The 15,395-nt window shown below is 45.1% G+C and overlaps 1 protein-coding gene across 1 annotated transcript; it reads left to right on the top strand.

Moving 5' to 3' along the window:
• The first annotated feature begins 327 nt into the window (after positions 1–327).
• LOC123136805 (putative multidrug resistance protein) lies at positions 328–10,795 on the top strand. Its single transcript, XM_044556311.1, has 6 exons — positions 328–642; positions 752–806; positions 893–1,529; positions 1,633–2,173; positions 8,148–9,035; positions 9,121–10,795. The coding sequence occupies exons 1-6, from the start codon at positions 418–420 to the stop codon at positions 10,489–10,491; spliced, it is 3,717 nt and encodes a 1,238-aa protein (XP_044412246.1). The 5' UTR covers positions 328–417; the 3' UTR covers positions 10,492–10,795.
• The last annotated feature ends 4,600 nt before the right edge of the window (positions 10,796–15,395 follow it).

Here is a 15,395-nt window from a genome sequence, read left to right on the forward strand (position 1 = left end):
TATGTGCCACATAAGCATGTTTGCTAGTCTCAAGTGCATGTTACAGGTTATGTTATCCCCACTATGGCCAGTTTAATATATGATACTAAGTATTAGGGAGGTAGTATCATACACTAGTATCACATGCACGATACTAATATATGATACTCGCACTATAACCAACCTTAGCGGCTCAGTTAGTTCTTGCGTCGACGCAACAGAATTTCCCAGGACCGGACGGGAATCAAGAGAAAGCACCCCGATCCAGGATAAACTCGCGCATGCACCTGGTGGCCGGCGCCCCATATATAAGCCGGAGCCATCCCTCTCTCCTCCGGCGGACGAGCGAGCTAGACAAGTCAGAGTCGACCACCTAATTAAACGACCTGAAAAGGAGGCCGGATTATACTTCTATACTCCAACCTAGAGTCGCCGGGCATGGGTGGCGCGGCAGACGCCAAGAAGGCGCCCTTCGGCTCGTCGCTCATGTCGGTGTTCATGCACGCCGACGCGGCGGACGTGGCGCTCATGGTGCTGGGCCTGGTCGGCGCCATCGGCGACGGCATCTCCACGCCGGCGATGCTGCTCATCACCAGCCGCATCTTCAACGACCTCGGCAGCGGCCCCGACCTCCTCCAGGAGTTCAGCTCCAAGATCGACGAGGTACGACTTCGACATTTCTTTCTGCCCATTGTTCAGCCGGCCGTGGCAGCCAGGACGAGAATATTAACATGCAATTCTCGTGTTGAAATGAATCCACTCGATGGGCCAGAACGCGAGGAACCTCGTCTTCTTGGCGCTGGGCTGCTGGGTCATGGCGTTCCTAGGTGAGTGACAACGACGATATTTTGGATGCCGTGCCAATGGCGCACATGCAGTCATGCATTTCTCAATGTGATCCATGCGTGTGCAGAGGGGTATTGCTGGTCACGGACGGCGGAGCGGCAGGCGTCGCGGATGCGCGCGCGCTACCTGGCGGCGGTGCTCCGGCAGGACGTGGAGTACTTCGACCTCAAGGTGGGGTCGACGGCGGAGGTGATCGCCAGCGTCTCCAACGACAGCCTGGTGGTGCAGGACGTGCTGAGCGAGAAGGTGCCCAACTTCGTCATGAACGCCGCCATGTTCTTCGGCAGCTACGCCGTGGCCTTGGCGCTGCTGTGGCGGCTCACCCTTGTGGCGCTGCCGTCGGTCCTGCTGCTCATCATCCCCGGCTTCATGTACGGCCGCATCCTCATAGGCCTCGCGCGCCGGATCAGGGAGCAGTACACGCGCCCGGGCGCCGTCGCCGAGCAGGCCATCTCGTCGGTGCGCACCGTGTACTCGTTCGCGGCGGAGCGCGCCACCATGGCGCAGTTCTCGGCGGCGCTCGAGGAGTCGACGCGGCTCGGGATCAAGCAGGGGCTCGCCAAGGGCATCGCCATCGGCAGCAACGGCATCACCTTCGCCATCTGGGCCTTCAACGTCTGGTACGGCAGCCGCCTCGTCATGTACCACGGCTACCAGGGCGGCACCGTCTTCGCCGCCTCCGCCTCCATCATCCTCGGCGGCCTGTACGTAGCAGTAATTAATCTAGTTTCCGGTCCATGTCCATGCACGATACATAGCCGCGCGCGCGCCGCCATTAACGACGAGCCATGAAACGCGTGCATGCAGGGCGCTGGGTTCGGGGCTGTCCAACGTCAAGTACTTCTCCGAGGCGAGCGCGGCGGGGGAGAGGGTGCTGGCGGTGATCCGGCGGGTTCCCAAGATCGACTCGGGCAGCGACACCGGGGAGGAGCTGGCGAACGTGGCCGGCGAGGTGGAGTTCAAGAACGTGGAGTTCTGCTACCCGTCGCGGCCGGAGAGCCCCATCTTCGCGAGCTTCTGCCTGCGCGTGCCGGCGGGTCGCACGGCGGCGCTGGTGGGCAGCAGCGGGTCCGGCAAGTCGACGGTGGTGGCGCTGCTGGAGCGGTTCTACGACCCGTCGGGCGGGGAGGTGGCGCTGGACGGCGTGGACATCCGGCGGCTGCGGCTCAAGTGGCTGCGCGCGCAGATTGGGCTGGTGAGCCAGGAGCCGGCGCTGTTCGCCACGTCCATCATGGAGAACATCCTGTTCGGCAAGGAGGACGCGGCGCCGGAGGAGGTCACCGCTGCCGCCAAGGCCGCCAACGCGCACAACTTCATCTCCCAGCTGCCGCAGGGCTACGACACACAGGTAACAATCAATTACTACAAACTTCTTTTTTTTTTGAATTACTACAAACCTTTTTCTTACTCTAGTACCGTGATTCGCAATCCATGGGAACCGTTTCCTCTTTGCGAGTCGCTGTCGATTTCCTTTTCGTCAACTTTTGTTCTCGTTGCGAAATGCCTATGCGATTCGTCGAGTTGTTTTCTCGGCGAACTTTCTGCTAGCATGTTCGGTGGATTAGAGTACGGAGTCACACAAAATGCGGTACAAAGGCGAGGATTTTCATGATGTTGTTTCCTTTTTCCTTCTCTCCTTGCTCTCTCTATGTGTAGTTTCTCTCAAAAGTCAAGAGCGAATACCCAATCAATTACTACTGGTGAAAGGAATACTATTAAAGGCTAGATTCTAAAGAAAAATCAACAATATACAAGTCATAGAGCACCATCCCCCCCAAAAAAATAGAAGCTCTACTTTGCACTGACATGGACATGCCTAGTTATGGAGTACTATGTATATGTAAGAAAGATCTTACTGGAACTGGAAAAGATAAGAATAAGAAGGGATGTAAACCGTAAAGGTGCTTCCGTTTCCATACCCCTGCAGTACCACAAACGGGGCGGGAATTTTTGGAGCAAGGCTCCACATGCACCCATGAACAGTAAAAAAAGTAGTAGTAGTACTGAATTTTGTTGTAACATAGATAGATAGTCGATTGTGAAGTTTCGCTAAGAAATGACATCCATGATAATCTAGAACAAAGACATTGCTTGACGAATAGTAAGATCCCAATGGTGCGTGTGGAACCATATTCACCTTGATATTTTGCCACAAACTGGCCCAAACTAACCAACAGAATAAACTGAACATGTCACGGCGAAATTCTCCTCGTAGTTTAATTGAAGAGGAATACTAGTGGTAGGCAGCCGCGGCGTGTGGCCCTGGAATCCCAACTCCTCCCGTTGTACCTTGCGAATTGTGCCTTTCTTTTAGAGCAAGTACAATAAGGTGACATAAGCAGGCTATAAGAACTAGAATATTATATCTTTGTCTAGTTGGAGGAGAGAGAAGAGGAGAGAGGAGAGAAGCGGGCTCTTGGTTAGTAGCCGGCTCTAGCACGAGACCCAAGACGCTTTGTGAGATTGTAAGGTGGGCCAACTAATAATGAAGTAGTACACATATAGAACTTACTATTGTACATGCCAGCTACAAGATTGGCTATAGATGACATGGCAACTCCTTATAGCCGATTGCTGGCTATATTCTTAACCATGCTCTTATGGGGGTTCTTAATAAGGCATTTATTGATTGTTTTCTGGAAGTAGTAGCACCCTTTGTTTCTACTCTCTCCGTTCTGAATTACTTGTCGCACGTATGAATGTATCTAGATGTATTTTAATTCTAGATACATTCATTTTAGCGACGAGTAATTTGGAACGGAAGGAGTAGTGTGGTCACCCTTTTTAAAGTAAGCATTAGCATTGGAATAAAATCTTTTGTTGTCCAAAAAAAAAAGTACTCCCTCCATTCCATAATGTAGTGCCTATAGATTTTTGCAAAAGTCAAATGTCACAAACTTTGACCATATTTATGAAGAAAAGTAGGTACATCTAGGATACCAAATGCACATCATTGGATACATCATGAGTTATATTTTCAGAATGTACATGCTTGGTATTGTAGATGTAGACAATTTTCTCTACATAATTAGTCAAAGTTAGCAAAGTTTGACTTCAGTAAAAATCTATAGGCACTACATTGTGGAATGGAGGGAGTAAGCATTAGCACTCTACTGGTCCGTGTAGCCCAGCCGCGGGCAGAGAACATGGCCCTTGCCTCTCAAGAAAAGCCCTTAGGGCCCGCTTGGAATCGGTGTAAACTTTTACACCCGAATTTAATTTACAGGTGTAAATTACCGGTCGTAGTGTGATTTCCGCTCGGAATAAAAACGACAGCTCGAGGTCTGTATCGATTACACCGGTATTTAGGACCGAACCGACGATCCAAGCGGGCCCTTACGCAATCCGGGATTCGGAAGGAGCTCATCATCCTGTCGAGTTCCCAATCCCACCAAAATGCAACCCCTCAGTTTTGTTGACCCAGTGGAAAGGAAATACTCTCTCTTATGTCTCAAAATCAAAATAGTATCTTACATTTTTCTCAAAACCAAAATAGTATCAAAATATGTCTTACGTTTTTGTCAAAATCAAAATGATATCAAAAAAGGTCTTACATTTTGAGACAGAGTGAGCACTAAAGTCGTCTAGAAAAGAAACCGGTTCAATCAAATTTCCCTCAACCGTCCGATCTACATCCCACAGCCAGAGTCATGTTCTTCCTCCTCCCGTGTCTGCCCGTAGACTCACCCTTCGACGCCGGCTGAACTGTCGGCTCCCGCATCTCCGTCTCACCCTCGGAGGCTCCGTGGATTCGACTGGCGCCTGAATGTTTTCCGGACGCGTAAAGAAGAGCAAACGCGCAATAAGTATCATTATATGCCATCACATAGAAAGTGATCCGCTTAGTATCCAGTCTCCATGAATGTTGCCCTTCCTGCACCAAGTTCCAAATGGGGGACTCAGTTGAACCAAGTCAGCAGAATGGAAGCGATGCCCATGATTAAAGTAGCACACACAACACCATATTGGGTACAAATGTAGTACTCCCTCCGTTCGGAATTACTTGTCGCGAAAATGGATGTATCTAGACGTATTTTAATTCTAGATACATCCATTTCCGAGACAAGTAATTCCGAACGGAGGGAGTAGGTGTTTGGATGGAGACTTGCAGTGTGAGAAGTGTACCCTTGGAGCGCCCTCAAGGATCCCAAGACTGGAGAGGCGCATATGCACAAAATTTTAACACCAAGTCAGGCACTGGAAGCTACCAAATCATCCTGCAACAAAGAGTTCATTACATACAGAAGTTATTTAAAATTAAAGCTGACAAACATATGAACACCTGAGGACCCAGTCAGGCACTGGAAGTCTGCAAGCTAATGAACACGAAATCACGCAAACTAAGGTGCACCATCAGACAAAACAAAAAGCTCTGAGCAACGATTTACTCCCTCCGCCCCAAAATCAGTGTCGTTGTTTTAGTGTAAATTGAACAAATTTGAAGTAAAACCGCGACACTTATTTTGGGATGGAGGGGGTACAAAACATCACACTGCGGCACATTGCTCTAGGATGAAGGAGAGTGGCCGCCTTGTGGTGCGTGGGCGTAAAGTGCATCATCCGTCACCAGTTCAGCTTCAGCATACAGTTCAGCCACCCTTGCCACCAGTTCAGCTTCAGCATACAGTTCCTCTCCACTTAGTTCTTCTCCAGCAGACCTGACCTGCCACACATCACCCGTCCACTTCCGGGCAACAACAAATCAGTGCATTATGATCTCTCAATCATTTTCATTGCCGAAAGAATATTGTACCAGATGTCTTCCAAAATACCCGTACTGCATGTATGGCAGCATGAGTTTCTAAATGGCAGCTTTATTAATCAAGCTAAGGTCAAATGTTAGAATCCAACATAAAATGCCCTACAAATTTCATCTTTTTTCCCTGTTAGCTTAGAAGTGTCAGTACTATTACTTCTAAGGCTGCTACAACACCACTTCACGGCGATTCAGTTCCGAGTGGAGATGGCATGGAAATTCAAAGCACTCGCTTTGCAGTTTCAAATATGGCCGATGGCGGGGGCTAGGAATCATAGAGTGGTGAAACACAAGTGGAAAAGGGAGGCTCGTCGGCCCACCACTCAGGGTGTGTGCCTCCATGTCCATGGTCGGTGGGCACTGCCAGCAAGCAACTAGGAGGCCTTTATGCAAATCTAGTAACCAGAAAAGGCTTGCCAGCCAACAGTTATGGTGTTCCAACTTTCCCAGCAAACAGGATTTTCACCCAGGTCCTGTCATGCACTAAATATTTTTGACAGCAATATGTTAGGCAGAGATCTGACAGAAGGAAGTGCCCGTGCGCCGTGCGTGTGTACGTGTCGTGCCATGGCTGGTTCTGAAAGGCAACTTTAATCGACCAAAAAATCAAAAACGATTCAGAAAAAGCATCACTGATCTGGTCCGCTGCCGCCGGTCACTGCAAACTCTCACTCAGCGATAGAGGGAAAAGGGTGTGTCTTTTTCCAGCCGCTGTGCTGTTCCAACATAGGTCTTCTTCAAGATGCAGCCCCCAGCTAATAATGAGAGATCCCCTGATGATTCGAACTCCAAGTGGCATGCATGTAAACCTCAAAAGTTCATTCATGGCCAGAAACCCCACCACTACCATTTCTACTGTGTGCAAACCTGCTGCGGGGCGCATAAAATTAGAACGCACTAGATTTTGATGTGGGCGAACCAGCTAACACAATGACCTGATAGGCACTAAAAACGCTGCCCTCCCTGTTGAGTATCTACCAGTTCATATCCACGTACTCAACTTCCATTTCCATTGTTTAAGAACTATGAAAAGATCACAGTAAAGTGTCCCGTGAAAATGACAGGCACCTTAAATCTTTCCACTGTACCTTACAAACCACACAAATAATACTGTACACTTATTAACTGAACAAGCTTGCCAATGTAACCAGTGCACATATCACATATGCAAATATTGTGTTGGAGAAAAAAACATGGTTTGGCAGTGATTGTTTTCAGAAGTCAGATTTACCTTAATGTGGTTGCGGTGAGTAAGTGTATGGCTTGAGAGTTGAGAATATATGATCAAGTCGTGACAATACAACGGATAAGTGCATTTTTGGAAGACAAAAGAAAAACAAGAATTCAAATCTGCAAAAGTACAGGTATATGGTCAGTATGATGATGTTAAAGTAGATAGCCACATAACTAATGTCCATGTCAATTGTCAATATTATAGGATAAAGAAGAGTAATGGCCTTCAGGACGCTTACCACTTTGATTCTGAACCACTATTCCAGCCAGGATCAACTAACATGGAAGGATAGGATGACTTAGTTCTGAGAATGAAAAAATGAATCCAATATTGTATAAACACATACTTGGATCAACTTTCAGTGATTATCATTGTCCATGATCAATTGACGCCATAGGGGTAAATAATGAGCCGAAATATTGATGGAACAAACATGATTTCATACTTAAAGTGACGCTGTTATATTCCTCCGATGCTGATGTTTACAAGGTCTCTAGGTTTTCAGAACAAAGGTTTCCTGCCTATCATTTATTTATCAACTAAAGTTGCTGTTTATTCCCTGCAACGCTTTTGACTACCATTGACAGCTTATGTGCTCAATTTTCTGGGCACAGTATGTAGGGAGGGTCAATTTACATATATGGATGAATATGATAACCCATTTTACAAATGCTGAGCTAGATGTCTGAGATAAGCTAGGTTCAACTTTGAGGTGGCAACATTAGATGTTTATAATCAATGGAGGAATGGCCGAGCAGTATGTCAACAAACAGACTGGAGTATACATATCAGTGCTACATTAGTATATATTTTACTGTACTTGTGCATAGTATCATAGGCATTTCTTCCAAAAAGGAAGTATCACACAGGCATTTCTGAATATTCTTCCAGTGAGAATGCAGTTTTGAAATGAAAAGGAGAGTTGTACATACAGAGGTTTGAAACCAAAAAAAAACTCACTTATGTGTCTTCGAATTTGATGTACTTGTCACAAAAAATTAAGGATTAGAATTGTTAGCTCATCAAGAAACTAGGTCATCTTAAAGCTATTGATACCTATGTTTTTAAGGCGACGCCTTGCTTTAAGGCGCTGGGGGGGCGCTTCGACGCCTAGGCGACGCCTAGGCGCCTAAAGCGGACGCCTAGGCGCCTAAAGCGCAAAGCGCTGGGGGGGCGCCTCGACGCCTAGGCGTCGCCTAGGCGTCGCCTTACGGACGCCTTTAAAACATAGATTGATACTTTCCAATTTTTCCTTCTTATGTGAAGTTGTGAACTAAATTTGTGGTTCACACTCCAATAGTCTGGTATTAACCATGCTTGAAACAAAAACAGGTGGGTGAGCGTGGTGTCCAAATGTCTGGAGGGCAGAAGCAGAGGATTGCTATTGCCAGAGCAATCCTGAAGTCACCCAAGATCCTCCTCCTTGATGAAGCCACCAGTGCATTGGATACTGAGTCAGAGCGTGTCGTACAGGAGGCACTCGACCTGGCCTCCGTAGGCCGGACGACTATCGTCGTTGCACATCGCCTCTCCACTATCCGCAATGCTGACATGATTGCTGTCATGCAGTACGGTGAGGTCAAGGAGCTGGGCTCCCATGAAGAGCTCATCGCCGATGAGAATGGCCTCTACTCATCTCTTGTTCGCCTTCAGCAGACTAGAGAATCGAATGAGGTTGATGAGGTCAGTGGAGCCGGCAGTACTTCTGCCGTGGGGCAGTCCAGCAGCCACAGCATGAGCAGGAGATTCTCCGCGGCCAGCAGGTCAAGCTCAGCCCGTTCATTGGGTGATGCAGGCGATGCTGACCACACTGAGGAGCCAAAGCTTCCACTGCCGTCCTTCAGAAGGCTGCTTATGCTTAATGCACCAGAGTGGAGGCAGGCGCTTATGGGAGGCTTCAGTGCAATTGTGTTCGGAGGCATCCAGCCTGCTTATGCATACGCCATGGGAAGCATGATCTCAGTCTACTTCTTGACCGATCACAATGAGATCAGGGACAAAACAAGGGCCTACGCTCTCATCTTTGTCGCCCTTGCAGTGCTCTCGTTCTTGATCAATATTGGACAGCATTACAACTTTGGTGCTATGGGAGAATACCTCACCAAGAGGATCAGGGAACAAATGCTAACAAAAATCCTCACTTTCGAGATTGGATGGTTCGACCGCGATGAGAACTCCAGTGGTGCCATATGCTCACAGCTTGCCAAGGACGCCAACGTGGTAAGTACCAGACAGAAATTAAGCATGTTGATGCTTCAACGGAAATTCATCTAACCTAGCCTAATGTTTTTGTGTTTTGTTACAGGTCAGGTCTCTAGTGGGTGACCGAATGGCACTGGTGATCCAAACAGTTTCTGCGGTGCTTATTGCTTGCACCATGGGTCTGGTCATTGCCTGGCGTCTGGCCCTTGTCATGATAGCAGTGCAGCCTCTCATCATCGTCTGCTTCTATGCTCGCCGTGTCTTACTCAAGAGCATGTCCAAGAAATCAATACAGGCACAATCTGAAAGTAGCAAGCTAGCTGCTGAGGCTGTCTCCAATCTCCGTACCATCACGGCCTTCTCATCCCAGGACCGCATCTTAGGCCTCTTCAACCAAGCACAGAACGGCCCGCGGAAGGAAAGCATCCGGCAGTCGTGGATTGCAGGCCTTGGCCTTGGCACTTCCATGAGCCTGATGACATGCACATGGGCCCTTGACTTCTGGTTTGGTGGCAGGCTCATAGCTCAGCACCACATTACTGCCAAGGCACTCTTCCAGACCTTCATGATTCTAGTAAGCACAGGGCGTGTGATTGCTGATGCAGGTAGCATGACAACAGACCTAGCTAAGGGTGCTGATGCAATCGCCTCGGTGTTTGCTGTTCTCGACCGGGTAACAGAAATCGAACCTGACAACCCTGAAGGATACAAGCCAGAGAAGCTCAAAGGTGAAGTGGACATCAGAGGAGTCGACTTTGCCTACCCGTCAAGGCCAGATGTGATCATCTTCAAAGGGTTCTCTTTAAGCATTCAATCAGGCAAGTCAACAGCCCTGGTTGGGCAAAGTGGCTCTGGCAAGTCGACCATCATTGGGCTCATAGAGCGATTCTATGACCCAGTGAGGGGAATGGTGAAAATTGATGGCAGAGACATCAAAACATATAATCTTAGAGCCCTGCGGCAGCACATTGGACTGGTCAGCCAGGAGCCAACGCTGTTTGCCGGCACAATCAGAGAGAACATTGTGTATGGCACAGAAACAGCAAGTGAGGCGGAAATTGAGAATGCAGCAAGGTCTGCCAATGCACATGACTTCATCAGCAACCTCAAGGATGGATATGACACATGGTGTGGCGAGAGAGGTGTTCAGCTGTCAGGAGGGCAGAAGCAGCGTATTGCAATTGCCCGTGCCATCCTAAAGAACCCAGCTATCTTGCTACTGGATGAGGCTACCAGTGCACTGGACAGCCAGTCCGAAAAGGTGGTACAGGAGGCACTGGAGAGAGTGATGGTTGGCAGGACAAGTGTGGTGGTGGCACACAGGCTCAGCACAATCCAAAACTGTGACCTGATCACTGTGCTCGACAAAGGAATTGTTGTGGAGAAGGGCACACACTCATCCCTCATGTCAAAGGGTCCCTCTGGAACATATTATAGCTTGGTTAGTTTGCAACAAGGAGGCAACCAGAACTAAGTATTTCCATGACAATAGAGCACTCGTATTTGAATTAGAACTGTAAGCAAGGATGACGATCAGATCATTTAAACTTTCGGCGACAATGGGCTATTTTTCCTCCTGTTGCACTATCAGTATATAGAAGTGTGCCAAGCTTGTAGTTTATTCATGTAACTGTTGGATATGTATTGCAGTGATGCAAAGGTCAAGAAATCTAAGATAAGCAGTATAGTAGGTTTCTAGGTTGTATCTGTATTTATTTTTCTGTCTCCTAATTATTCAAAACCACTATACTTATTCACAACACGGATTTGTACCGGCATAGCTAAGTTTCACAATTCAAAAGTAGGAACAAACATTAGTTAAAGTTTTATATCTTTGACCCAGATGTTTAATTATGAGTGTTTCTTTAAAAAAACAGTATCCATAGATACAGTGAGGTAAATGGTCTAGATTTGACTAATTTTAATCTGAGAAAGCAGTTGAGTGAACAGTGCATTAGGAAAGAGGAGCAGGTCAAGTGGTTTCAGAGGGCTAAGATGACTGAGCTTCTTAAAGGGGATTCTCTCACTTCCTATTTTATTTCTAAAGCTAGTTGTAAGAAAAGGAAAAACAAGATTTACTAAAAACCTCCAAAACTTATATAATCACTGACCATCAGATTTCATATATAATTGAGCATCACATTGCATTATATAATTGAGCATCACATGTATATTTCTTTGCATCAGGAAGAGGTGGTTGTAACGGGGGGTGAGGAGATTTTGATATGCTACTAATTTCTATAAAAAATTGTTTGGCCTTGAAAAAGATAGTGCGCGTATTTCTATAGAGGTTCCTTTGGAAAATGTTCTAGAGGATTGTGATAGAGCTAAATTACATGCACCTTTTACTGTAGAGGAAATTAAAAATGCTACTTTTCGAATGAAACGTAATAAGGCTCCTGGCCTAGATGGTTTCCCTATAGAGTTTTATCAGCACTATTGGCCTTTGATTAGTGAAGATATTATGAGTTTGTTTGACGGTTTTTATCTAGGTAAATTAGATCTTGCTTGTCTTAATTAGAAGATGCTCTAAGACCATTTAGCAGAAATATCAAAATATAAGTAAAGATTACTAATTTGGTCTTGTGAGCAACCATGTTATTTTGGTTTGATGCTACTTAGTATCCCCAGTTCTCATCTTGTAATGGCCAAGTTTGGATCTTGGCTTTTTTATGGAGGGCCTAGATCACCAAGATAGTAGTAGCTTTCTACATTTATATTATGTCTGCTCTAGGATAGTAGTTAGAGCATCTTCAGCCGTTGGAGCCCCCAAGAACATCACTGAACCAAAAAAGTTGGTGTCTTGGGGGGGCCAAATGCTTCATCCGGCCGAAATAGAAGTGCATGGGGAGAGCATCTTCCCTGCCACACCCCACCCCAACCAAAAATTTGTGAGGGAAATGATTAAGTGGGCCAAAAAAAAGGACATGTGGGGAGACATGATTTGCCGAAACTTTCGCCGACGCCCCCAAGAGCCCCCCAACGCGTTGGGTTTCGCCTGGGTTTGCCGGCGCTATTTTGACGTCCTTGGGGGGGGGGGGCGCTGGGGGCGTGTCTGGGCCGTTTTTCGGCAAAAAGCGTCGCCCAAGCCTAAAACCGAGGCCCAAAGTTTCACGAACAAGTGAGCTACTAGCAGCTAAGCTAAGGTTCGGTCAAACTGCGGCCACCACTATCTTTCACCACTGCTTAGGTTTTGCTGATGGAATCAATAATAAACTAGAGCAGACATGCTTGCTTTCTCTCTATTTTGGGATACATGTGGCATTTTATTTTCAAAACGTTATTTTGAACATAGCACACTATAACTTGTATAGCATTTGGAGAAGGGCCACACTATTTTTGGTAGAACTCTATTTTTTACATTGGTTCATATGCATATTGTACGTCAAATTCAGTCTAGCCCACCAACACCTCAACAAAGAACACACCAGTAATAGCATTGCCGATTCAACAAGATTAGTTTCCAGCCAGGTAACATTATTAATGACATAAAAGAGATGATAGGCTCAAAATTTTAAGAAAAAACCTTGTGGTCTTTCTATTAAACTTATGGAGATTATAGAGTAGTACAATTTAGCTTCGATATTACTTCAGCACTGGTATTCAGTGTAGGCTGCAACGGGGTACCGATGACCATTCCTGAGTTTACTATTTCAAACCATTATCATTTGAGACCTTCCATGCAGCCTCCTCGGCAAGGGTCTTGGATGATACATACACATCTGAACTATTTGGAGTTTTATAACACGCGTCTGAACTATTTTGTGAGCGCAAAAGGCATTCACGGTCCCTTAGCTGAATTTGGTGCTTCGGCTCAGAATGTACCTTTGATTTTACAGACTCCGTAAACCCACTGAATTGTGCTAGCTAAGGTTTTCAGAAAAAGAAAAAAAAACATGTGCGTGTGAGAAATGCCCCCCATGTAAGTAAAATCCTAAATTAAAAATAGTTCATCCTTTTAGAAAATGTTCACAATATTGAAATAAAGTTCACGAATTTGGAAAAAGTTCATTGATTTTGATAAAAACTATCAAAATATTGCGAAAATGTTCATGCATTTTGGAAAAAATCATGAATTTGAAAAAAGTCCAGAGATTATGATAAAAGGTTCACAAATTTGGGAAAAAAGTTAAAGGATTTTGCAAAAAAAAATGAATAAAAAGTTCATGAATTCAAAAAAAAGTTCGCCGATTTTGACTTAAAAATTCACGAACTTAGAAAAGTTTGTGCATTTAAGAAATAAGAAAAAGAAGAAGAAAAGAGAAAAGGAAAGAAAAATGAACAGGAAAAAAGAACAAGAACAACAAAAGGGAAAAAAGAAAAAGAAACAATTAAGAACCATCCGGAAACTGTCCAGCGAACCGGAAAATACCGGTTGGGACTTCCCAATACCGAGGGATTTCCACTACCTGAGAAGTAATAAAAGAGGAAAAGAAGTGTTAAGTCATAAGCGCTAACATGTCCTAGTAGTTACTGATGTCCTCTCCTAACCATGAGGTTGCGGGTTCGAAACTGACCCGTGCACCGTTTAGGATTTACCGCGCCGGTGGAGCCTTTTTTTAGTAGGGCCTTCCATCAAACTTGTTTTGGGCCTGTAGTAATGCGCATCCGTGTTGTAACCTTCGACGTTTGCAACGAGTATTTATCGCATTAAGCGAAGCCGTAGGCCCGTAGGGATATCCCGTGTTGAGGTAAACATAGATTGAAAGAGAAGAAAAGGAGCGCACTCAAGGATCGAACCCTGGTCTTCAGGGGGAACACCGGCGCAGCTAACCACTTCGCCTGCTTCCAATTACTAGTTAGTAGTAGGATCACGACCTACTAGACGCGATCGGAGACGGTCTTCTCCCGTTTTTCTTTGTTTTTTTGTTTTCTTTTTTTTCATCTCCGACTTTTTCATTCTTTCCTTTTATCTTCTCCGATTTGTTTCAACTTTTTGTTTTTTTTTGTTTTCATTCTACATTCTTATATATGCGATCAACATTTTTTCAAATACTTATTATTCAACATTTTTCAAATACTTTCTCAACATTTTTCAAATACTTGTTCAACTTTTTTATATACATGATCAAGATTTCTTTCAGATACTTGTCCAAGATATTTCAAATACTTATTTAACATTTTATAAACACTTGTTCAACATTTATTACATACATGATCAACATTTTTTTCAAATACTTGTTCAACAATTCTACAAATACTTGTTCAACATTTTCCACTTGTTGCAACCTAAGATTTTTTTCTTTTTTTATAGATCCATTTATTCAAAACATTTTGTTTGTTAAACTGTGCCTGCAAATCTCGAACCGTTTTCACCGTTAGATTCCTCGCATCGAGATCATCAAAACTAGATACCATGTTGATAAATTTTGAAAATAAAAATCATGAAAAAACTGACGAAAAAACCGTGCCTCTCGCGGAAGGAGAAAAACACATTTTTTCCCATATACAAGAATCACGGCCGTGCCTCTCGCAGAAACAAATCCATGCCTTTGCGGAAGCAAAATCGTGCCTCTCTCAGAAACAAAACAAAAATGAAAATGTATTTTTTTTGTCGTTTCCAAGAGGCACGGCCGCTCCTCTTGCGAAAGCAAATCCGCGCCTCTCGCGGAAGCAAAATCATGCCTCTCGTGGAAGAAGAAAAAACCGTGTTTTTTTCCGTTTCCAAGTGGCACAGACGTGCCTCTCGCCGCAGCAAAACCGTGGCTCTTGCGAAAGAAAAAAAACGTGTTTGTTTTTCTCTTTTGAGAGGCATTACCGTGCCTCTCGCGGAAGAAAAAAATATGTTTTTCGCTTAAAAAGGTTAAATTGTTTTGTCCAAAAGCTAAAAAAGACCGTGAAAAACTAAAAAGTCAGAAAAAAAATCGTCTAAAAAGCCAAAAATACGTGTGAGAAAAAAATTTGGAGGAAGCGCACAGTGCGCGACACGTGGTGGCGGATGAGAGTTGCTCCCGCCAGACATGGTAGCGCCCGTCTGACGTCTCGCAAATTGCATTTAAACTTGAACTGGGCCTGTATTCCGTTTTCGTTGGGAGCGACACCATGATCGCTTCAAGCAGAGCGTCTGGTGGGCCAGCCCAGTAATGCAATGTACTTAGTTAGATTCCTTAGTTCTCTCTCTCTCTCTCTCTCTCTCTCTCTCTCTCTCTCTCTCATATTGGGTGTCTATATATATCAAACTTTAAATTTTGGAAATTACTTTAGTTAAGTTTCAAAAAGTTCATGTTCCATTAAAAAAATGTTCAGCTGATGTAAAAAATTGTTCCTGCAATTTTTTAAAAATGTTGGTACCTTTCGGATATTTTGTCTTATAATTACAAAAAATGTTGACATGTTTAAAAATATGTTCATGATAGTTTTTCTAAAATTTTATTCAAA

This window comes from Triticum aestivum, chromosome 6B (genome assembly GCF_018294505.1).
Source record: "Triticum aestivum cultivar Chinese Spring chromosome 6B, IWGSC CS RefSeq v2.1, whole genome shotgun sequence".
In the NCBI taxonomy this organism is placed as follows: Eukaryota; Viridiplantae; Streptophyta; class Magnoliopsida; order Poales; family Poaceae; genus Triticum; species Triticum aestivum.